Below are 23,945 nucleotides of genomic sequence, written 5' to 3' on the forward strand. Positions count from 1 at the left end.
ATATAACTGATTTTTATGAGCTTATGGAATCTCTTTAGGAGATGTACATAGGCAGTACTTTGGATTTACCAAAAGTAAATACACAGAATTTTATTTTCTATACTTGTAGGTGGTTGCTATAAATACCAAAGTAAAAAATATACTACTGGCTGCATCTGTGTTTTATTAACATAACTTTTTGTGAATTCATCTGTAGAGCCTTCACCTACAGCAGCAATGGGGCCCGGATCTTCCAGACAAACCCTGGATATATTTATAGGTCTGCAGCTCATTTTACCCTTCCTAGGGATAAGAAGTCAACAGCACTGTAGAACTTCCAGAATTGCTTTATTAATTTGTAATACCCACACAGAGTTTCCTGTACACATAAATCATGCTGTAACTGTATTTCCATTGAGAATACTAATCCCTTGGTTTCAGTATTGTCCTATAAATTTAAATACCTGAATATGCTTGAATTGTGACCTCGTACCTGAAAGTCTGAAAGCATCTTAATAGATCCCATTGCCTACTTTTCTATTTGCCTTTTTCACAGGGAACTAAAACTTAAGCGTATCTAAAAAGGAATCATTTTTCATTCCTTATTGGAATGGCCTGGGGTGAATTTATGAATATTCTAGGTAATTGCTATTTCTTGAGTATTTTCATAGTTTTTAGAGGTCACCAGTTCTACAAATGTTTATGAAATATGACATTGAGATGTGAAGCTAATTTTTTCTTCTTTTTTCTCTTTTAGACATATCAGGGTCCACAGAGTCTAGAAGAAGTCTGTGTATATCATTCTGGAGTACCTATTTTTCATGAAGGGTAACTTATACATGTAATTAAAACTTCATGGTAGAGGTTAGAAAAGTTAATATGCCTATAAACATTATTTGCCATGCAGTATTATTAGGTATTTTACTTACATTGTCATATAATCTTTAGAATAACCTAGAATATGGGCTTTGTCTTTTTACATATGAGAAAACTGAAACAATTATTACAGTGGAGTGGCCATTGTGATTCAAACCTCATGTTTTTCCTTATTCCCTTATTTTTCAATGGGTGGTTACTCTTATTTAGTTTGAAGGACTGTTCTGTGCGTTGCTGGACAGTTAGAATTTTTGGCCCTGGGGCACTAAGACACCAATATTGTGTCATCCAAGAAAATCCACACTTTCTGCAGCCCTCACTGAGATCTAGCCCCTCTTCCGTACTGTGCTGTGGTTTATAGAAATGCAGTACCATGTTAAAATCTTCCAGTCTGTATCACTTTTTGGGAGCTTTATGAGGAAACTGGAATTATTAGTGAAAATAGTGAAAATTATTAGTGAAAAAAACTATTAGTGAAAAGTGGATTTGGAATTTTGTGATGGTTTTAAGCATCTTTACTGAGGAGCTCCAGAATTGCTACAATAAATGCCATTCTGGTTTTAAAATGATTAGTCTTCTGAAAGTTTTAATTGTTTAGTAATTTAGACACTTTGTAGAATACTAACGTTGCACACATTTATCTTTTAAAATCACACTATCACTGTGCTTTTGGACTTAAGTGGTTGTCAGATTTTATTTCTGAAGTTTTTCTATGATAATTTAAAGGATGAAATACTGGAGCTGTTGTAGAAAAAAAACTTCTGATTTCAATACATTCTTAGCCCAAGAGGGCTGTACAACAGGGAAACACATGTGGACTAAAAAGGATGCTGTAAGTAACATTTTCATAACAACATATTGGGATATATTTATCTGTCTTTTTTTTTTTAAGATTTAAAATTATTGTCTTAAGAAATTAAAAAAAAAAAAAGTTTTTCTGTCTCTCATACAGTAAAGGTTTGATGTGCCTAAAAATTAAAATTGAGTCAGGCTCCCCGAGCATTGTCTTTGATCCCAAGTAGCCATTGTGTATGATGATGCAAATATACAGGCTTTTGTGAAATACTAAAGCCTCTGCCAAATTTGAAGCATGTGTTTCTGTAATTCCATAGGCTCTTCCCACTTTTTGTTTTTTTAAAATCATTTTTCTACTCCTTCAATGTTATTAATCACTTAGACCTTGGATTCTCTTCTGGCCACTTAAAACTTCATGCAACCATTTACAATGCAAAATCACTCCACCTAGCGGCCAAAGAGAAGGATGGCAAACTTGTTCCAATTGTCTTGAATGCCTCTGCTTGCTTCGGGGTAGTTTATCAAAACAACCAAAAAAGCTTTGGTTCCAGCTTCACTGGATAGCTTTTTAAAAAGACATAGGCTATGCAAATAAGTGTCCAGAATCCCATTAAATTGTAAGAAGGCAAGCAATTTATTGCTCAGTAAGTGCACCTTAGCTATTGTAATGTATTTTATAATGTATTAGTTTTATGTGCTATATTGGCAATAACCCCGCTAACAACAAACCTTTTCACTATATGTGTCTTTTAACTTATAAAATAATTGTAAATTTTCAGATTGCTTTAGGGATTCATTCTACATTTAAGTATTCTATAGTTTCTGATTTTTAACATAGTTTCTGATTTTTAATAACATGCTTTGGTATTATAAATATGTCCTTCAAGTTATAATTCGTCTGCCACAAAACTTGCACAAATGTTTTATTAACAAAAAGACTTAGTAAAGTCTCCCTGTATTTTCTCCAGGGACCAAAATTTTGGAAGTTTTAGCTTAAAATGTTGTTTTCTATTATATGCAGAAGTTTTCAGAGTATAACCCCTGATGAAATAATGTTTTGTTATATTTTAATGCGTACGCCTATCAAGTATTGTGTCTGAGCTAGTAGCTAAGGGCAAAAAATGTAAGTGATGTAAGTAATTTAAATTCTATTAGCATATTTATACCAAAATGTAAATACTGCATTTTCAACAGTAGTGTCTCACAGTTTCCTGCATTATGTAACTAAGTTGCTCTCGTAAATTTACAAAACAAATCAGAATTTGTCTCTTTTTTAAATAGTCCTTGATAAAGCGATGTTCCACTGGTAGGTAATAGTTATTTCTGTAATAATAACCAAAACATTACTTCCACAAATTACCACTTTTTTCTTCATTTTATTATTAGAGGAAAATAAACTATTCTCTAACAGATAGCAGATAGCTGTAAGTAGTCACTTAGTTCCAATTTGTAGAAATTGGAAATTTCAATTTGTAGTCAGATTCCAACTTACAGAAAATAAATGGAAGATTTCTATGCATGAGGTTAAGATGTTTTCTGGATTATTTCACTAAGCAAATGTCTTATTTTAGTCTTCATAGAACATTTTTATGACTGTGCTTAGTGGATTTCAGAAATGTTAAAATAGGATAAAATTTAGTAGGAGTTCTTTCAGTGTATATTAATGCTATGGCCCTTAAAGAAAAAAATCAAATGGAAGAATAAGCGTGTTCTCCAGCCATAAGACTATAAAGGTTATCTTTATTGTGATACAGTTTATTGTTTAAACCTTCATTAGCTGGGAATTTTTGAAGTTGTTTGCCCTTAAAAACATTAAGGGCTCAGTTGCACACGGTAATTTTTTTTTTTTTTTTAATTATTTGGCTCATATTCCTCTCTTTTTGAGGGGTTATGTGGCACTTGGTAAATTCATAAGGTTTTTCTTTCATAGGGGAAAAAAGTTGTTCCATGTAGACATGACTGGCATCAGACTGGGGGTGAGGTCACCATTTCAGTATATGCTAAAAATTCACTTCCAGAACTTAGCCAAGTAGAAGCAAATAGTACATTGGTAAGTACACTAAATATCTTTGAGAAAAAATTGTCTTCATACATTATTCTCTATATTAATGTATTATAAATATTGTGGGTCGATTTTAAGATTTTTTAATCTTTTCCATTTGGAAAAAATGCTTGAAATTACTGTCAGAAACTATTTTAAATGAAAATTTCTGCATAATGAATTATTTCTGAAGCATTCTGGAGATACTATGGTAGCTTAGATTTATCAAATAATACAATACCTCGTTCTCAATATGAAATGGCAAGTTAAATTTTCTGTTAATGGTTTCCTCAAAAAAAATACACAATATTGGAAGTTTGTTGAAATAGCTTAAATGATTTATATCAGTATCTTATTTTTATAATCATTGTTTTAAATCCTATTCCTTCAATTTGGATCTGATCGGTTTCTGTGTTTTTCAGTTAAATGTGCACATTGTATTTGAAGGAGAGAAGGAATTTCATCAAAATGTGAAATTATGGGGTGTAAGTATCAATGAATCCAGAATTTTTTCTAATACTTTTTTAAAAAACCCAATTTGTACAGTAAAAAGACCATACTTTAGAAACCAATGATGCAAAGTAGGAATATAAGTTACCATTAATTCTTTTAAAAACTTTAAATCTGGGTATAAAAATGGCCTTAGAAGCTCGGAGTTGTGATTATTAGCATAGACAAGACCAATATTTTCCCCTAAGACTTAAAAAACAACATCAAGGCTTACCGTCATTCTCTGCTACGTTGCAGGTGATTGATGTAACAAGAAGTTATGTAACTATGACTGCAACAAAGATTGAGATCACCATGAGAAAAGCTGAAGCTATGCAATGGGCAAGCCTTGAACTGCCTGTTACCAAAAAGCAGGAAAAACAAAAAGAAGAAACAACAGAATGAGATGACAGGGAAAGAAAGTTATTGCCTATTTCAGAATTCTTACTATGTGGTAAAATGGTGGCTTGCTGCTGTCCTCTTTTGTTGTCATTGTTGTTGTTGCTGTTGTTGAATCTGGCAGTTCAGGGTCAACGGTAGGTTCTTAAAAGCCAAAGTCAGTTTATCTTTTCGTGCCTCCCGTCTTCTTTTTGAGTTACCTAAGTTTGATTATTCATTTCTCCTCACTTGGCAGAACTGTAGTTATGTCCTATACTTGAAAAGCTAGAAAGTAGCTCATAAACAGTTACAGTATTTCTTGGTATAATATTATGTTTAGCAGAGAAGGGTAAAAAAACATTTGTTCACATCTCTTTTCTATTATCCCATAGTTAGTAAAACAAGATGGAATGTCAGATTTTTAATTAGTTTTTTCATTAGTTTGTGTTCCTATAATACTTGAAAATCTTTAAGAAGGAGATGAAGCTCTGCATTGTTTTATCCTAGGGAAGGTTACTTTTTCTAGGAGGAATAATTCTGAGGTAGTGTAGTAGCTAGTTAAAGGGGAGTATATGCATTGAATAACAAATTGGAATTTGTTTACAGCTAATTAAATTAAAACATATCAGCACCTATATTACTTGCCAAGTGCTATGATTTAAATGTATAGAAAACATAAATAAGAGTAGAGAGGTATCAATTTGGTGAAAATTTGCCGTTTTATTAAGACTAAGCAATAATGTTAAATATGTTTCCTGATTATTTTATAAGGTCTTTGTATGGTGTTATGACTAAATTGTACCTGATTCTCATAACCTACACCCTCTTAAAATCTTTAATTAGTTACATGTAAAGAGAAATTTATATATATGTTATAATTTTATATATATATATTATATATATATATAAATATCTGGCCTCCCTGATGGAAAACTGTATGTATAAAACCATAGATTTAAAGGCTTATGGAAATACATTACGGTATCAAAAAATGAAATATTTAAGCTTTGCTTTATGAGAAATATCTATTACATGTTAAATAAAATAGCTGAATTCTTTTGGAGTTTTGTTTTAGGCTTTCATGAACAGCTTGACAATTCTAGGTGATACAATGTTGATTATATATTACACTTCATTAGATACAGGTATCAGAGACTTAGATTGTTTATGCTAATTGAACCCATTAAAGATAGTTTACTTTTTGAGGCAATGCAGAGCTCACCAAGAAAACTAAAATTAAGAAATGTTTTGAAGGCCAAAACTTTGGCAGGACTTAAGAAATTTGGGTATGAATTAATGCTAATGTAGATTAAAATAATTATTTCCCAAGCCCCTTGAGTGTTTTTTTTATTCTTATAACAAAAATTTGCGTAAGTACAGTTTTAGAAGTATAGGTTAATAAAGAGTATGTCTAACTCAACTATCCTTTTAGCAAATAACTACTAAAGGTAGTTAAGTAATTATTAAATGATTTAGCTCTGTTACAAATAAAGACATAAAAAATCTGGCAACTGGGCTTGCATGAAACATGGTATTTTAATGACATGCCATGTAAACATTTTAGTACAATTGGGCCAAAATAGAGTATGTAAGTTTCTAGTACTTGGGGTTGTATTTAAATTTTTAAAAATTATCTTTCATAATTTAAAGACCTGGGTTCATTTGGAGACATAAAATCTTGTTTATTGTTTAGGGTAGAGGTTGATACTTGATTTGATTTGAAGTAATGATTAATACACCTTTTTTAATGTTTTCTTCTTGAGACTTTTTTTCCCCTAAGCAGTGTCTTAATGTGTTACATGCAGTTGAACTATTATTTAAAGCAAGTGGATTATTCACCTGAGAGTTAGTTACAAAGCACTAACTGTGTGTGTGTGCCTGTGTGAAAGATGTAGCTTATATAGTTACATTAGTCATTAGTGACCATTCTGTTTTCTCTCTACTCTTAATGATCCTCTGATTTGTTGCCCAAATAAATATCTAAATATTTTTATCTTAGATTCGTACATAAAGGGACAGAGTTATTATTCAGTAGAATATGTGTTACTTTAACTGTCAAGAAAATTAAAAATGTTAAGTTTGTATCTCTAGAAATATGCTTTGTCTTTCTCAGCATTCAGAGTACTTACTTGTAGCAAAGCAGTCAAAACTAAGTTTATTATACACTTGGTAACTAATCTGACAGCTTAAACTCAACATGGGAAATAGAAAATACTATTTTTTTCTTGTTCAGTACCTTTGCTAGTATAAAGGTAGTAAGGTCCTAAGAGTTGAGCTTTTATTTTTTTTAACCTCTTGAGATAATTTTAGATTTATAAGAGTTGCAAAAAAAGTACTTAGAGAAGTCTTATTTTCTATAGTAATCTTTGCCTTGTATTAAAATCTTATGTGACCATAGAACACGTACAAAACTAAGAATTAGTACAGTAGGTACAATACTACTACGTAAAGCAGAACATTGATTTTGACCATCTTTTTTTAGTGGAACACTTGAAGGGTAGTTCTTAAAACCTACCCTAGTTTTCTTGTAATAATTTCAGATAGTAACTTGTAAACCATTAAAAATATAAATTGAAATCAGCCTACCTTAGAGAGCCATGTTTGTATAGGTCAGTGATGTAACTTCCTGTGACCATATACTGGCAAAGGACTAATGATCTATTTTATCATTTTATGCTAGAGATTTTAATTCTTATTAAGTGTAACTTGTTTGGTTTTCTTTAGACAATTCTTTAACCATTTAAGGGTGAAGAAAACCTTAAAGACTTGTTGAAAATATTTTAAGATGACTTTGGGGTATTGCTCTGCCACTCCTTGCTTTTTTCAAAAAAAAGTCAGCCATTCCCCAATCTGACACCCACAGTACATTTTTAAAAGCTCATTTATGAGTTCTGTTACCAGTTTTAAGGCATTTGATTATATATTCTTTTTTTTTTTTTATAACTACCAGGTATTTGTAAGTTGTAAGAACATTAACAGGGTTTTGTTTTATTGCATATTAATTTTGATTAGGCATTCATATTTGGTATTGTTTTTATTCTTTTGCCTATATCATAATTCTGTGGCCTCAGATCTGAAATGCAAGCTAAGTCTAGCTTGTTTTTAGGTTTTGTTAATATTTCCTTTCATTTATTTAAATTGTTGAGTTGATAGGCAGTTGATTTTTTACCTGATTACTTCCTTCCTGCCTAAGTATCTTAGAACTTAAACTCACCTGGAGTTGTTGCATGACTTGCCTTTTTTATTTAGGTGTAGATGCCTGGGGCTTTATACACATAGTATTATCTCTGAAGTACTGAGCTTGCAGTGTTTTTCTTCTGCATAGTTACTATTTGATTTTAAGTTTTTATATAATTCTTAGTTTTGAAGAATTCCTTCAAGAACAGTTTCTCTAAAGGGCATGTTTTAATTAAATGTTAATTAATGACCTTTCTTAATTTTCTAATTTAGTAGGCCACCTTTAATGTCCATTAAAGTGAAATAAAACTTCCAGCCTTAAACATTTTTTTTTTTTAAGATTTTTATTTATTTATTTATTTGAAAGAGAAAGAGAGCACATGAGAGGGGGGAGGGTCAGAGGGAGAAGCAGACTCCCTGCCGAGTAGGGAGCCTGATGCGGGACTCGATCCAGGGACTCCAGGATCATGACCTGAGCCAAAGGCAGTCGCTTAACCAACTGAGCCACGCAGGCGCCCAGCCTTAAACATTTTTATGTTGATTAAAAATTGTGTCAAAATAACTTGATTTCCATTTCTTTTTGATCAAGCAGGTATACTGCTCAAATGATTGGATTGTTAAATTATCTTTAAGATTTTGCTAATTGAAGTAAGATTACTATTAAGCCTGGAAGAGGGAAACATCCATGAACCTGTAGTACTTTCCTGTCACCCTCCACAAATGAGACTAGATGAGTGTAGTAGTGTTAATGCTTTTAAAACAGTGTGATCTTTTCGTTCAAATGCTTATTACAGTTTACAGTTCCATATTCATTTTATTTGTATGATTGATTTGTTAATGTCTGTATACTCTTATAGATGGACAATAACCTTGACTGTGTTTTGGCCAACCATAGTATCTCCATTTTCTAGTATAGTGCTTGGCATATTGATTGGCTCTTGTAAATATCAAGATCCACATCCCTTCTTATGGGCCAGTCACTGTTCTAAGGACTTTAATGAATATGAACTTAATCCTAATGATAACTCTATGAGGTAGGTTCTATCATTATATTATAGGTGGGGAAAGTGATTTATTGCATAGGTTAAATAACTTGCCTAAGTCAAAGCTCATGAGTTTATAGAGTAGAGATTTCAAGCTCAAGCAACCTTGCTTTGCGTTCTGTGCTCTTAACTACTCTGTGCTGCTTTTGTCTGTCAGTTAAGTTAATAGGTTCCATAAAACGTTGGCACATAGCATGGAAAATTGGTAACACTGTGTTTGGTTACCAGGAACAGATTTTTAGTTTCATATGTTTTGTTAGAAAATAAGTTTATAAAATAAAATATGTAGTCCTTTTGTCTGAGTGGTTTTAGTTATAATAATAGCTCGATTACAAACTCATCATTTGTGATTTGACAACTCTTAGATCTCTAGTTTCTCTCAACAGCCTCCAAAGAAGTTTCAGAATCCTCAGTTTCAAAAACAAGTTTCCATTGTCTTTTTGATAATGGTATGTATCCTGTATGTAGCTTTACAGATAGGAATTCATATCTGCATATTAGGAAAATGTGTAATGAAACAGCATCAGATTTGTCTTTGTTTTCCCCATTAGTATGAGACCTGCTTAAAGCAATTACATAATTTAAAGTGTCTGCAACATAAGATGCCTGCATAGGAAAGACAGATAATACTGTAAATATAGGACAGATAGCAAGGGATCATTTCATCTTCTAGGCTAGGCCAGTGGCTATCAAAATACCATTTCTAGACTAGCAGGATCAACGTCTCGGAATTTATTAGAAATGTAAATTCTGGGTCCCCAACCTCAGACCTACTAAATCAGAAACTCTGGGAATGGGGCCCAAAAATTTGCAGAAAAATGTTGATGTACAATAAAGTTTGTACTAGCAGCATGGAAGTGTGATTAGGCTTGCAGTTTTTTTCTTCTTATCAACTTAATTTCTTTTAAATTTACTCTGTTTTAGAACAGTTTTGGATTTAAAGAAAAACTGAAGATAGTACAGAGAGTTCCCATATATTCCACATCCAATTTCTCCTATAATTAACGTCTTACATTAGTATGATACATTTGTTAGAATTAATGAACCAGTATTGATACATTTTATTAACAAAAGTCCATACTTTATTCAGATTTCCTTAATTTTTACCGAATGTCGTTTTCTGTTCCAGGATCCTATCTAGGACACCACATTACATTTAGTCATCATGTCTTCTTGGGCTCCTCTAGGTTTTGACAGTTTCTCAGACTTCCTTCAAAACCCTAACAGTTTTGAGGAGTACTGACTGGCCAGGTATTTTGTAGAATGACCCTCACTTCGGATTTGTCTGGTGATTTTCTTAGGGTTGTATTGAGAAAACCACAGATGTCAAGTGTCATTCTCATTGGTGGTATTTTGGGTACATACTGTCCAATAAAAGATTGTTCAGACTTACACCCTGAATATGCAGTGTGTGCCACCCAAACCACCTGTACTGAGTACCCTGTAGGAAAGAAAAGTTCTTTGCTGGCAGAATGGGGAAAGAAAGCTGCTGGGTGACAAAACAACATAAATTCACCACAGACTATCTCTTGCTTGATTGTCGGTTCAGTGATTAAACAATTTAGTTAGGCATGGTATATTCTTAAGGTGGAGGAAAATGTAAAGATTATGTGTGTCACCAAATAAAATCCACAAATTATAAACGTTTGCTACATTGGGCTTATTAGAGTTAATGGGTTTCTTGGAATTAACAACTGTGTGTAAAACTTTAAAAGGCTCCCTACTAATGAGAGCTAGATTCTAATAGACTGATCTCAGACTGCACACTTCATATTAGAGGCCAACTTGGACTGGTTTTGATACCTTAAGGATTCCTTCCAGGACACGCCCCCACCTCCATAAAACTACCTAAATTATTAGCAGGAAAAGCCTGAGTTGGAGGCAGAGGGGAGGAACAAATTTAAGGAAGCAGAAAGCCAATATCAGGATAAGGAATATTAGAACTGAAATGTATTCAGTTAGGTGGAATTCTAGTTCAGTTTTTCAGGCAGGTAATTTAAAACTGTCAGGAAAAGTGTCTAATAACAGGACCTTATAATTCACTTGTGATTAGGTTAGATTACAAAAATTTTGCAGTTGAGGCTTAGGAATTTAGGTATCAGTTACAAGTAATTCAAAACTGTAGACCAAACTATAGCTAATTTTTTTTTTTTTTAACATTTTATTTATTTGACAGAGAGAGACACAGTGAGAGAGGGAACACAAGCAGGGGGAGTGGGAGAGGGAGAAGCAGGCTTCCCGCCGAGGAGGGAGCCCGACGCAGGGCTTGATCCCAGGACTCCGGGATCATGACCTGAGCCGAAGGCAGATGCTTAACAACTGAGCCACCCACGCGCCCCTATAGCTAATTTTTTATTCTTCAAGAGTTTGGCACCTAGAGGTTGCCAAGCACTTAAAGTGTTTTTAATAGCTTTTCATTTAATTTTAGAACACCTCTATATGATTATATACTATTACTCCTATTTTACTGATAGAAAAGCAGAGGCAAAGGAAAACTACATACATTGCCTCAGGTCACATAAGTAGCAAATGGTGAAATTAGATTTTAAATTGAGGAACTTTGTTTCCTAAGTCCTTAAACCCTTTAGCATGAGTTTAAGTCATGTAAAGACATCTAAGTCACCATGTGAAACCTAAAATTGTAACTGCCCTTTGCTTATTAGTCTTTTCTTAGTATCAGATGACCAAATTATCATGGAAAGATAGTAGGTTTTCAGTTTTTTATTCAGTGGAGCCACTAACATACTTGGTAAGGACCTTTAAAGGACATGTGGGCGATTGAGAATTAGGGAGGGAGTCTGCAGGACTGAATGAAAGTAATAGGCTCATGGCAGTGAATTTGTCTTGTAAAGTCTTGTGCATGTAAGTTGGCCTTACTATCATCTGAACTTTGGAACAATTTTGTGCATCTCTGTATACTTAGATATGGGTGATTGAAAGGCTAAGTACATAGGCAAGTAGCGTCACTGTAACAGGGTGAAAAGCATTAAAATTATTGGTGTGTTATGCAAACCAACTCTTTCAATTATGTGAAACTGGATGGGTTCTCATTTGTGAAAAGTTAGGGAAGATGTTCCATCAAATTACAAAGGAAAGACTTTTTTAAAACCTGAACCCTAAGAGTATTTAATGAATCAAGAACCACATGTAAAATTATGTTATAAATAATAGGGCCCTTCTTCCAAAGGGAGATCTCTAGCATACATGGGTGATTTACTTTTCATGTATTATGCTTTGCCAGATAATCTTGAGACTAGCTGAGTTTTAGCTTTCTTGAGTTTTTCTCCAAAAAGTTCTGAGTTTGGTAGGTATGAAATTTACAAGTTTTATTAACATTTTTAATATCTAAAAGTTGGTAAGCATCTTCAGTATTGTGTAGCCATCCCTTTGCTTAATTATTTCATTTAACAAAAACTTTTTAGTGACTTCTTTGTGCTGATAATTGACCAACCACACAGGCCTCTGCTCTTAAGGAAAGTTAAAGTCTGTAACATGTTAAGTTGATACATTTATATATCATAATACGGTTGCCATTGAAGCAATAATTAGCACCTCTGTCGCATAATTATTATATTTGGTAATTATTTTTGGAAGTCAGAATAATTAAGTTTTAATCTCTTAGCAAGTTGGATGAATTTAATAACACAATTTGCTGTTTTTATTCATTGTACTGGGCATTATATTTCTAGGGCATATTAACTACTTCTTATAAATTTGTACCCTGAAACTACATCTGTTCTTGACCCCACAACCTTTGTACCCTGCTAACCACCATTTTATTTTCTGTTTCTACAACTTTGGCCTTTCTAAATTCCACATATAAGTGACAGCATATAGCACTTGTCTTTCTCTATCTGACTTCTATAATGTGCCTTAAGTCCATCTATGTTGTCACAAATGACAGGATATCCTCCTTTCTCATGAGTGAATATTTCTGTGTGTGTGTGTGTCTGTGTGTATACATAACCTCATTTTTTTATCCATTCATCTGTCAGTGGACACAGGTTCTTTCCATATCTTGGCTGTTGTAAATAGTGCTGCAGTGAACACAGGGACACATTTATCATTTTGAATTAGTGGTTTCATTTTCTTTGGATATATACCCAGAAGTAGAATTACTAGATCATGTGATAGTTCTTTAATTTTTTTAAGGAACTTCCATACTGTTATCCATAGTAGCTGAACCAATTTATATTCCTACCAACAGTGCACAAGGGCTCCCTTTTCTCCACATCCTTGCTGCACTTGTCTTTTTGTTGCTAGCCATTTGAATAGATAGAAGGTGATGTCTCCTTGTGTTTTTTTGTGTTTTTAAAGATTTTATTTATTTGTCAGAGAGCATGCACACAAGCAGGGGGAGCTGCAGGCAGAGGGAGAAGTAGGCTCCCCACTGAGTAGGGAGCCCGATGAGGGACTCGATCCCAGGACCCCAATCCCAGGATTGTGACATGAGCTGAAGGCAGACTGAGCCACCCAGGCATTCCTCCTTGTGGTTTTAATTTGCATTCTCCTGCTGATTATTGAAGTTGAGCATCTTTTCATGTACCTGTTGACCATGTGGATGGACATCTTTAGAAAATGTCTATTTAGTTCTGCCCATTTTTTGGATTCTTTCATTTTTTTGTATCCAGTTGTAGGAGTTCTTTATATGTCTTGGATATTAACATTTTATCAGATACATGATTAGCAAATATTTTCTCCTATTCTGTAGCTTGCTTTTTCATTTTGTTACTTCTTTTGCTGTGTGAAAAACTTTTAACTTTGATGTTCCATTTGTTGATTTTTTTGCTTTTGTTTGTGCTTTGGGGGTCGTATCTCAAACATTACTATGATCATTGTTGAAGAGCTTCTTCCCCATGTTTTCTTCTAGTTTTATTGTATCAGGTCTTATGTTTATAAGTCTTTGATCCATTTTAAGTTAATTTTTGTGAGTGGTAAAAGGAGTCTAATTTCATTGCTCTGTGTTTATTATCCATAGTAAGTTTTCCCAACACCCATCTGTTGAATTGTCCTTTCCCCATTGGGTGTTCTTTGCTCCCTTGTCAAATATTAGTTGACTTACATACTCGGGTTTAGTTTTTGGCTCCCTGTTCTGTTGACCTGTATGTCTGTTTTAGTGTTGGCACCATGCTGTTTTTAATTACTGTAGCTTTGTGGTATAGTTTGAAATCAGCAAGTGGGATACCTCCAGCATTGTTCTTTTCCCTCAAGATTGCTTTGGCTATTTGGGGGTTCCATACAAATTTTAGGATTGTTTTTCTGTTTCTGTAAAGAATGCCATTGGTATTTTGATGGAGATTGCATTTAATCTGTAGATGGCTTTAGGTAGTATAGACTTGTTAATACTAACTCTTTTGATCCATGAACACAGGATGTCTTTCCATTTGTTTGTGTCTTTAATTTCTTTCAGCTAAGTCTTACAGTTTTCATTGTACAGATCCTTCACTTCCTTGATTAAATTTATTCCTAAATAGATTGTTTCTGATGCTGTGAATGGGATAATTTTCTTTTTCAGCTATTTCATCATTAGGGTATAGGAATGTAACTTATTTTTGTACATTGATCATATGTCCTGCAGCTTTACTGAAATCACTGATTAGTTCCAGCAGTTTTTTGGTTTTGTCTTTGGGATTTTGCATATACAAAATTATGTAACTGCAAATGGGACAGTTTGACTTCTTCCTTCCTGATTTGGATGTGAGGGAACACTTTCAGTTCTTTTTTTTTTTTTTTTTTAAAGATTTTATTTATTTATTTGACAGAGAGCACAAGTAGGCAGAGCGGCAGGGGGAGGGAGAAGCAGCCTCCCCGCCGAGCAGAGAGCTCGATGCGGGGCTCAATCCCAGGACCCTGTGATCATGACCTGAGCCGAAGGCAAATGCTTAACCAACTGAGCCACCCAGGCGCCCCTCAGTTCTTGTCAATTGAGTATCATGTTAGCTGTGGGTTTGTCGTACATGGCCTTTATTATGTTGGGGTATGTTACTTCTATACTCAGTCTGCCAAAAGTTTTCATCATGAAAGGATGTTGCATTCTGTCAAATGTATAGATGATCATGTCATTACATTAATGTCATGTATCACATGTATTGATTTGTGTATGTTGAACCATCCTTGCATCCCAGGGAAAAATCCCATTTAGCCCCAGTGTGTAATCTTTTTTATGTGTTCTTGAATTCAGTTTGCTAATATTTTGTTGAGAATTTTTATATCTATGTTTATCAGGGATATTGGTCTATAGTTCTTTTTTTGTGTTTTGTTTTTTAGAGAGGGAAAGCGTGCATGTGAGCAGGGGCTGGGGAAAGGCGAGGGAGAGGGAGAGAATCTTAGGCAGGCTCTATGCCCAGCGTCTGTGCGGGGCTTGATCTCACAGCCCTGAGATCATGACCTGAGCCGAAATCAAGAGTTGAATGCTTAACTGACTGAGCCACCCAGACACCTCCTTTTTGTTGTGTTCTTATCTTGCTTTGGTGCCAGGATAATGCTGGCCTGTTAAACACAGTTTGGAAGTATTCACTACACCTCAAGTACACCTCAAGTTTTTGGAAGAGTTTGAGAAAGATTGGTATTCTTTGAGTGTTTATTAGAATTTGCCAATGAAGCCATCTGGTCCTAGATTATTTTTTGTACTGGGAGGTTTTAAATTATTGATTCAATCTCTTGCTCATTATGGGTCTATCACATTTTCTCTTTGCATTTGATTTGGTCTTGGTGGGTTGTTTCTAGAAATTTGTCCATTTCTTCTAGGTTATCTAATTTCGGGCGTAGAGTTCATAATAGTCTCTTACGATCCTGTGTATTTTTGTAGTACCGGTTGTATGGTCTTTTTCATTTCTAATTTTATGTCTTTTTCTAAGTCTGGCTAATAAAGTTTTGTCAGTTTTATCTTTCTGATGAACCAGCTTTTAGTTTTACAGATAGTTTTTTTCTGAAAGAGATTTTTTTTCTGCTTTGGTTTTATTTCCTTCCTTCTGCTACCTCTACACTTGTTCTTTTTATACTTCTTAGAGGTACAGTTAGGTTGCTTGAGATCTTTGTAATTTCTTAATATATGCATTTAATACTGTTAACTTGCCTCTTGACTGCTTTGCTCTATACCATATTTGATGTGTTTCGATATAATTTATTCCCATTTTTATTTTTTGACTCATTGTTTAGAAGTGTGTTATTTAGTTTCCATGTACTGGTAGATTATTCTACCTTCCTCTCGCTGATTTCTAATTTAAACCATTGTGGTCAGAAAAGATAGTTGGAATGATTTCAATCTTAAGTTTGCTGAGATTTGTTTTGTGCCCGGTCATAGGATCTGCCCTGGAAAATGTTCATATGTGCATGAGAAAAATGTGTACTATACTGCTCTTGGATGGAATGTTCTATATATGACCTTTAAGTCATTTTGTTTTAGAATATGTTTTGGTTCAGTTCCAATACTTCCTTTTTGATTTTCTGTCTACATGATTTATGTTCTAATAGTATTAAAGTCCCCTATTAATGTATTGTTTATTTCTCCATTTAAATCTGTTAGAATTCTTTTAATCATGGTGCTCTGATGTTGGAGGTATATATATTTATGATCATTCTCTCTTCTTGATGTCTTTGTTTTTTTATCATTATATAATGACTTCTTTATCACTTGTTAATGTTTTTGGCTTGAAGTGTATTTTTTCTGGCATAAGTATGGCTACACCCACTTTTTTTGGTATCCACCTGCATGGAATATCCTCTTCTGTACCTATGCTTTGAGCCTGTGTATGTCTTTAGAGCTAAAATGAATTTCCTTTAGACAGAGTGGAGTGAAGTTTTTTTTTTTTTTCATCCAGTCACTCTACCCTTTGGTGAATTCAGTCCATACATAATTACTTACTACTACCATCTTATTGTTGTTTGCCTTCTAGTTGTTTTTATCTTCTGTGTTTCCTTTCCCTGTTTCTACTTTTGTAAAGTGGATTTCCATGGTGATTTGTGCAGTCTCCCCATTTTTTATGTTTCATTACTATATTTTTGCTTTGTGGTTACGAAGTGGCTTACATAAAACATCTCATAGGTAAAGTACTCCTAGGGGAAGGCGTTTTTAAGAAATAGTTCAAGCACATTCTGTAACATCCTTGATTACACTGTTCTGCCACAAAATCACTTGTTCTGTTCTGATGATCATCTGTTGATTAAAGATGATGAAAACAGGGGCGCCTGGGTGGCTCAGTTGGTTAAGCGACTGCCTTCAGCTCGGGTCATGATCCCAGGGTCCTGGGATCGAGTCCCGCATCGGGCTCCCTGCTCTAAGGGGAGCCTGCTTCTCCCTCTCCCACTCCCCCTGCTTGTGTTCCCTCTCTCGCTGTGTCTCTCTCTGTCAAATAAATAAATAAAATCTTTAAAAAAAAAAAAAAAAAAAAAGATGATGAAAACAAAGTAACTTGTGGAAACAATAACTTGCAAAGGTTACTGTAGTTGACCCTTGAACAATGTGAGGGTTAGGGGTGCCAATCCATCATGCAGTCAAAAATCTGCATATAACTTCACTCCCTAAAAATTTAACAGCCTTACTGATAACAGTTTGACCCATTTTTGTAAATTATATGCTGTATTCTTACAATAAAACTAGAGAAAATGTTAAAATCAAGAAGAGAAAATGCATATTTATGAGAAAAAAAGCCACGTATAAGTGGACGTGTGCTGTTCAGACCCATGGTGTTCCAGGGTCAATTATATTTTTAACTTTGTAAGAAACTAACAAATTCTTTTTCAAAGTGTTTGTACTGTTTTACATTTCTACCAGCAATGTCTGAGAGTTCCAGGTTCCTTGCCGTATTTTATTTAAGGGAATTTTCAGATACTTTATGTGTTTCTGCCCCATGACTGGAGGTTGTTTTGTTTTGTTTTAACACTTCGGTGATGAAGTTATGAATTTTTAAAGAGCCAAAACACCTCTTTACAGATGGACAGGATGGAAGTCTAAAATCAAAACATGACATGAAAAGCAAGATTATAGAATACTCTGGCATCAAAGTTATCAAAATACAAGGAAGAATTTTATCCTCAGACTTTCAGTAACACTTTAAATGGTTAGCCACTTGGCTGAGACCTTACTATAATACTTCTGTCAGAGTCCCTGCTGCTGCTTGAATTGTAAAGGCTGCAATAGAAATGTGTTTCTTTACTTCTGTCCAGGCTGAACGAGGGTCTTCTTTATTTTCAATATCAAACATAGCATCGTAGATCCCAGGAAATGATTCTCCAGCATATTTGTTGTGGCTACTTGGAGCGAAGATGATGTGCCTAACAGAAGAAAACAGATGGCAGGTTGAGCTAAAGAGTATACATAACATTACATTTTATACGCTTCTCGAATTCATTCCCTTTTGTTAGACCCCATCTTAAGAATACTGTCTCCTCCTGGCATTCACTTTTTTTAATTCCAAAATGAAGACCTATAATTGGTTTAAGATACTTAATGTAACAGTATAATTTTAAGCAAAGAAATCTGACTATGCATTCACTAAGACTTAGTCTCATAAATCATGTTGCCAACGCATACAAATGGAAGAAAGTGTGTTCTTGTAAGTTGTGTACATCAGTTGTCTGATTGCCAGCAGATACCCAAACAGTGGTAACAAGTATGCTTTATGGATATATTTACTGAGGGAAGTGTGTTGCCTTTTTTAGAGATTCAATAAGAATAACACTTGTTCCCAATACTCTTTAAAAAATCAATAAATAAGGTTGTATTCCCAAAATATAGATGAAGATAATGAAGTTCATTCCACAAAGATAAAGCTGTTATATATGAATTGCCTGCCGTCACATTTAATTTCTGATCTAGAAGAAAAGTTTTGCATTTGATTCCCTATTTTATAAGTACCTGGAGAAATCAAACTACTTCTCTTTCCAAAAACTGGAATTCTGCCTTCCAGAAACGGATGTATTTTATTCAACACTATTATCAGGAATTAAGCCCAAGAGTCAAATCCTGCAGCTTCTTCAGGATGTAAATCTGTCTCTGAGACAATGTGAAACTATGTAAGTATTAATGATTAAGTAGAAATGTATAATGCAAATCATTTAAATTATCCAAAGTACATCAGGATTTATTATTTTTTTAGGTTTTTTTATTTGACAGAGCAAGAGAGCAAAGCAGGGGGAAGGACAGAGGGAGAGGGAGAAGCAGGCTCCCTGCTGAGGGCTCCTGTCCCTGACATGGGCTCTCCCAGGACCCCTGGATCATGGCCTGAAAGGAAGGCAGATGCTTAACCAACTGAGCCACCCAGGTGCCCCAGTACATCAGGATTTATTGCTCTTGGCTTTTAAATTTTAATATGGCCTTAAATGGATCTTCCTCATTAAAGCCAGTATATGTGCTGAACTGTTTATAAACACTGATATTCTGACCTATACATGAGTTATTACAAATAAAGTTTGTAGCTATTCATTAGTATACTTGTCCTTTACTGGAGAATTGTAAAAGCCGAGTATAGTAAAAATATAGATAGATACAAGGATTATACAAACCTGGTTTGAATCCATGAACTGGCATCTAATAGTCCTGTGGTCTTTCACCTTGGTTAAATTCTTAGGTATTCTATTCTTTTTGATGCAACTGTAAATGGAATTATTTTCTTTATTCCTCTTCTTGATAGGCCATTAGTAGATTTCTGCATATTGATTTTGTGTCTTCACCTTACACTGAATTTGTTCATTCTAACAGTTTTTTGGTGGATTCCTTAGGTTTATCTATATATAATGTCATCTGCAAATTCGGTTTCCTAAGTTTTATAGAGGATTTTTGCTTTTATGTTCATCATATTGGCTGGTAATTTTCTTTTGGCATCCTTGTTTGATTTTCCTAGCAAGGTAATGCTGGCCTTTTAAAATGAGTTTAGAAGTGTTCCCTCTTCCCTTTTTTGGAAGAATTTGAAAAGGATTGATACTGATTATTTTTTCAGTGTTTCATAGAATTCATTGGTGAAGCCATCTGGTCCTGGACTTTTGTTTGTTGGGAGGTTTACGATTACTGATTCAATTTTCTCACTAATAACTGTTCTATTCAAATTTTGTTTCCACATTAATTTCTTCATGATTCAGTTCTGGAAGGTTATATGTTTCTAGAAGTTTGTCTGTATCTTCTAGGTTGTCCAATTTGTAGGCATATGATTGTTGATACTAGTCTCTTATTTATTTCCATGGTATTAGTTGTAATGTCTCCTCTATTTATTTGAGCCCGTTCTCTTCTTGGTGAATCCAGTGAATGGTTTATAAATTTCATCTTTTCAAACAGCTCATCTTATTGAGCTTTTCTGTTGGCTTTTTAGTTTCTATTTCCTTGATTTCCTCTTTGTAATTGCCTTCCTTCTACTAACTTTGGGCTTTATTTGTCGTTCTGCTTCCTTGAGGGGTGATGTTAGGTTGCTTGAGAGTTTTACTTTTTTCTGAGATGTAGGGTATTCATTGCTGGTGACCATCAATCTTAGAACTGCTTTTATGCATCTCATAAATTTTGCCATGTTGTATTTCTATTTTCATTTTTCTCACGGTATTTTTTTGTCTTTTGATTTCATTGACCTATTAGCTGTTTAGTAGAATGTTAGTTTCCACCTATTTGTGAATATTCCACTTTTCTTGTAATTGATTTCTAGTTTCCTACCACTGTGGTCAAAAGAAAAAAGATGCTGGATGTTTCATTCTTCTTAAATTCATTAAGACTTGTTTTTTTTTGGCATAACATATGACCTATCCTGGAGAATATTCCACGTGCACTTGCAAGAATGAGTGTTTTGCTATTGGATGGAATTTTCTGTATATATCTTTTCATTTCATATGGTCTAATATGTGATTTTTTTGTTTGGAAGCTAGCCATTGATGTGTGGTATTAAAGTCTCCTCCTATTCCTCCTATTGAACTGCTGTTTCTCTTTCGGTCTCTTAATAATTTATATGTTTAGGTGCTTTTATGATGGGTACATAAATACTTACAAATGTTATATCCTCTTGTTTGACCCTGTTATTATTGTGTAATTTCCTTCTTTGTCTCTTACTGCAGTCTTCATTTTGAAGTATTTTGTCTGATACTAGCATAGCTATCCCTGCTTTCTTCGGCTTCCATTTGCATTCTATATCTTTTTCCATGCCTTCAGATTTAGTCTGTGTGGGTCTTTACATTTGAAGTGAGTCTCTTCTAGGCATGATATAGATAGGTCTTGTTTTTTTATTCATTCAGCCACTTTGTCTTTTCATTGGAGCATTTATTCCATTTACATTTAAAATAATCCGTATATACGTACATATTGATATTTTGTCAGTTGTTTTCTTGCTGTTTTGTACTTCTCCTGTTCCTTATTTTCTTGCTCTCACCATTTGTGGTTTGTTGGTACAGTATGCTTAAATTTTATATTTCTTGTATCTAATACAGGCTTACCTCATTGTGCTTGACACATTTTTGTTTTGTTTTTGTTTTTTTAATTGAAGGTTTGTGGCAAACCTGCATCAAGCAGGTCTTTTGACACCATTTTTCCAACTACAATTCAGTTATTCTTGTGTAGTATTTCAAACTATTTTATTGGAATACATTTGGTAATACAGTGTTATTAGTTTCGGGTGTATAGTAGTAATTTGACAGTTATATACATTAAGAAATGCTCACCGAAGTAAGTGTAGTCACCATCTGTCACCAAAGTTATTATACTATTATTGACTATATTCACTGTGGTGTACTTTTCATCCCCATGGCTTATTTATAACTGCAAATCTGTACCACTTAATCCCCTATTTTGCCCATACACCTGCCACCTTCCTTCCCTTCTATCAACCACCAATTTTTTTCTTGGTTCATTTGTTTTGAAGTGAAATAGTATGGTATTTGTCTTTCTCTGACTTATTTCACTTAGCATAATACCCTCTAGTTGGGTGCATCCGTGTTGCAGATGGCAAGATTTCATCCTTTTTTAGGTTAATATTCCATTGTATATATACCACATCTTTATTTCATCTGTCAATGGACACTTGGTTTGCATCCCTATGTTGGCTGTTATAAATAACACCGGTAAAATAAGGACACATATATTTGTATTTAGGTAAGTATATATACATTTAATGTTATCAGGGTTTTTTGGGTAAATAGCCAGTAATGGAATTACTGAATCATGTAGTATTTCAATTTTTAATTTTTTTTTTTTTTTTAAGATTTTATTTATTTGAGAGAGAATGAGAGAGAAAGAACACATGAGAGGGGATAGGGTCAGAGGGCGAAGCAGACTCCCTGCCAAGCAGGGAGCCCGATGCGGGACTCAATCCAGGGACTCCAGGATCATGACCTGAGCCAAAGGCAGTTGCTTAACCAACTGAGCCACCCAGGCGCCCCTTTAATTTTTTTTTTTAAAGATTTTATTCATTTATTTGACAGCGAGAGACGGAACACAAGCAGGGGGAGTGGGAGAGGGAGAAGCAGGCCTCCCGCAGAGCGGGGAGCCCTATGCGGGGCTCAATCCTAGGACCCTGGGATCATGACCTGAGCCAAAGGCAGACACCCAACGACTGAGCCACCCAGGCGCCCCAATTTTTAATTTTTTGAGGAACCTCCATAATGTTTTCTCTAGTGGCTGCACCAATTTGCATTCCCACCAACATGGACGAGGGTACCTTTTTTCCACATCGTCCCACATTGTTGCCAGCACTTGTGTTTTTGATGCCAACTGTTCTGACAGTTGTGAGGTGATACCTCAGTTTTGATTTGCATTTCCCTAATGATTAGTGATGGGGACCACATTTTTCATGTTTCTTGGCCATGTGTACTCTTTGGAAAGATACATATTCGGGTTCTCTGCCCATTAATCGATTATTGGGAGCCTTTTGTTGAGTTGTATCAATTATGTATTTCAGATATGAACCCCTCATTGGATAGATCATTTGCAAATATCTTCTCCCATTCAGTAGGTTGCTTGTCATTTTGTTGGTTTCCTCTGCTGCACAAAAGCTTTTTAGTTTGATACTCCCAATAGTTCCTTTTTGCTTTTGTTTCCCCTGCCCAAGGAGGCCTATATGGAAAAACATTGCCAAGGCCAGTGTATTAGAGATTGCTGCCTAGGTTGTTGGGTTTTTTGTTTTTGGAGTTTTATGGTTTTAGCTCTCACATTTATTTAGGCATTTAATCCATTTTGAGTTGATTTTTGTTTGATGTACGTGGTTCTTTTCATGTTGCTGTCCTATTTTCCCAGCACCGTTTATTGAAGAGGCTCCATTGCACAGTCTTGCCTCCTTTTTTGTACATTATTAATCATATAAGCATGGATTTATTTCTGAGTTCTCTATTCCATTCCATTAATCTGTGTGTCAGTTTTTCTGCCTGTATCATACTGATTACTATAGCTTTGTAGTAGATCTTGAAATCTGGGATTGTAATATACCCTCCAGCTCTGTTCTTTCACAAGAATTGCTTTGGCTATCTGGGATGTTTTTTGTTGTGGTACAAATTTGAGGAGTATTTATTCTGATTTTGTGGAAAATGCTGTTGATATTTTGATTGGGATTGCATTTGTTTTTATTATGTTCCGTTTTAGAAATATACTTTTCAGAGTACAGATCTTTCACCTCTTTGGTTAAATTTACACACAGGTATTTTATACTTTTTGAATCAATTGTAAAGGAGTTTGCTTAATTTCTCTTTCTGCTACTTTGCTAATAGTATATAGAAATGTAATAGATTTCTGTGCATTGGGTTTGTATTGAATTCATTGGTTCTCATTTTTTGGTGTGTTTAGGTTTTCTGTATGTATTACCGTGTCATCTGCAAATAGTGACAGTTTTATTTCTTCCTTACCAATTTGAGTGCCTTTTATTTCTTTTTCCTGTCTGCTGCAGCTAGAACTTCTAAGACTATGGTGAATAAAAGTAGCAAGAGTAGGCATTCTTGTCTTGTTCCTAATCTTAGAGGAAAAGTTTTCAGTATATCTTACCATGAGTATTAGGGTATGTGGTGGTAGGTCTTTTTTTTTTTTTTTTAAAGATTTTATTTATTTATTTGACAGAGAAAGACACAGCGAGAGAGGGAACACAAGCAGGGGGAGCAGGAGAGGGAGAAGCAGGCTTCCCGCCAAGCAGGGAGCCCGATGCGGGGCTCGATCCCAGGACCCTGGGATCACGACCTGAGCCGAAGGCAGACGCTTAACGACTGAGCCACCCAGG

At 34.6% G+C, this 23,945-nt stretch overlaps 1 protein-coding gene across 2 annotated transcripts; it reads left to right on the forward strand.

Annotated features, from left to right (window-relative positions):
• The first annotated feature begins 29 nt into the window (after positions 1–29).
• On the forward strand, positions 30–16,958 carry CHORDC1 (cysteine and histidine rich domain containing 1). 2 transcript variants are annotated; one of them, XM_081799011.1, is made up of 6 exons: positions 30–259; positions 737–807; positions 1,582–1,687; positions 3,581–3,700; positions 4,114–4,176; positions 4,439–16,958. In XM_081799011.1, the coding sequence occupies exons 3-6, from the start codon at positions 1,583–1,585 to the stop codon at positions 4,583–4,585; spliced, it is 435 nt and encodes a 144-aa protein (XP_081655137.1). In that variant the 5' UTR covers positions 30–259; positions 737–807; position 1,582; the 3' UTR covers positions 4,586–16,958. The 2 variants fall into 2 exon arrangements, with proteins under 2 accessions (XP_081655137.1, XP_081655136.1); XM_081799010.1 differs by lacking the exon at positions 30–259 and having other exon boundaries at positions 657–807.
• Positions 16,959–23,945: the final 6,987 nt, after the last annotated feature.

Source organism: Leptonychotes weddellii, chromosome 11 (genome assembly GCF_054177405.1).
Source record: "Leptonychotes weddellii isolate Sample4059 chromosome 11, ASM5417740v2, whole genome shotgun sequence".
Lineage (NCBI taxonomy): Eukaryota > Metazoa > Chordata > Mammalia > Carnivora > Phocidae > Leptonychotes > Leptonychotes weddellii.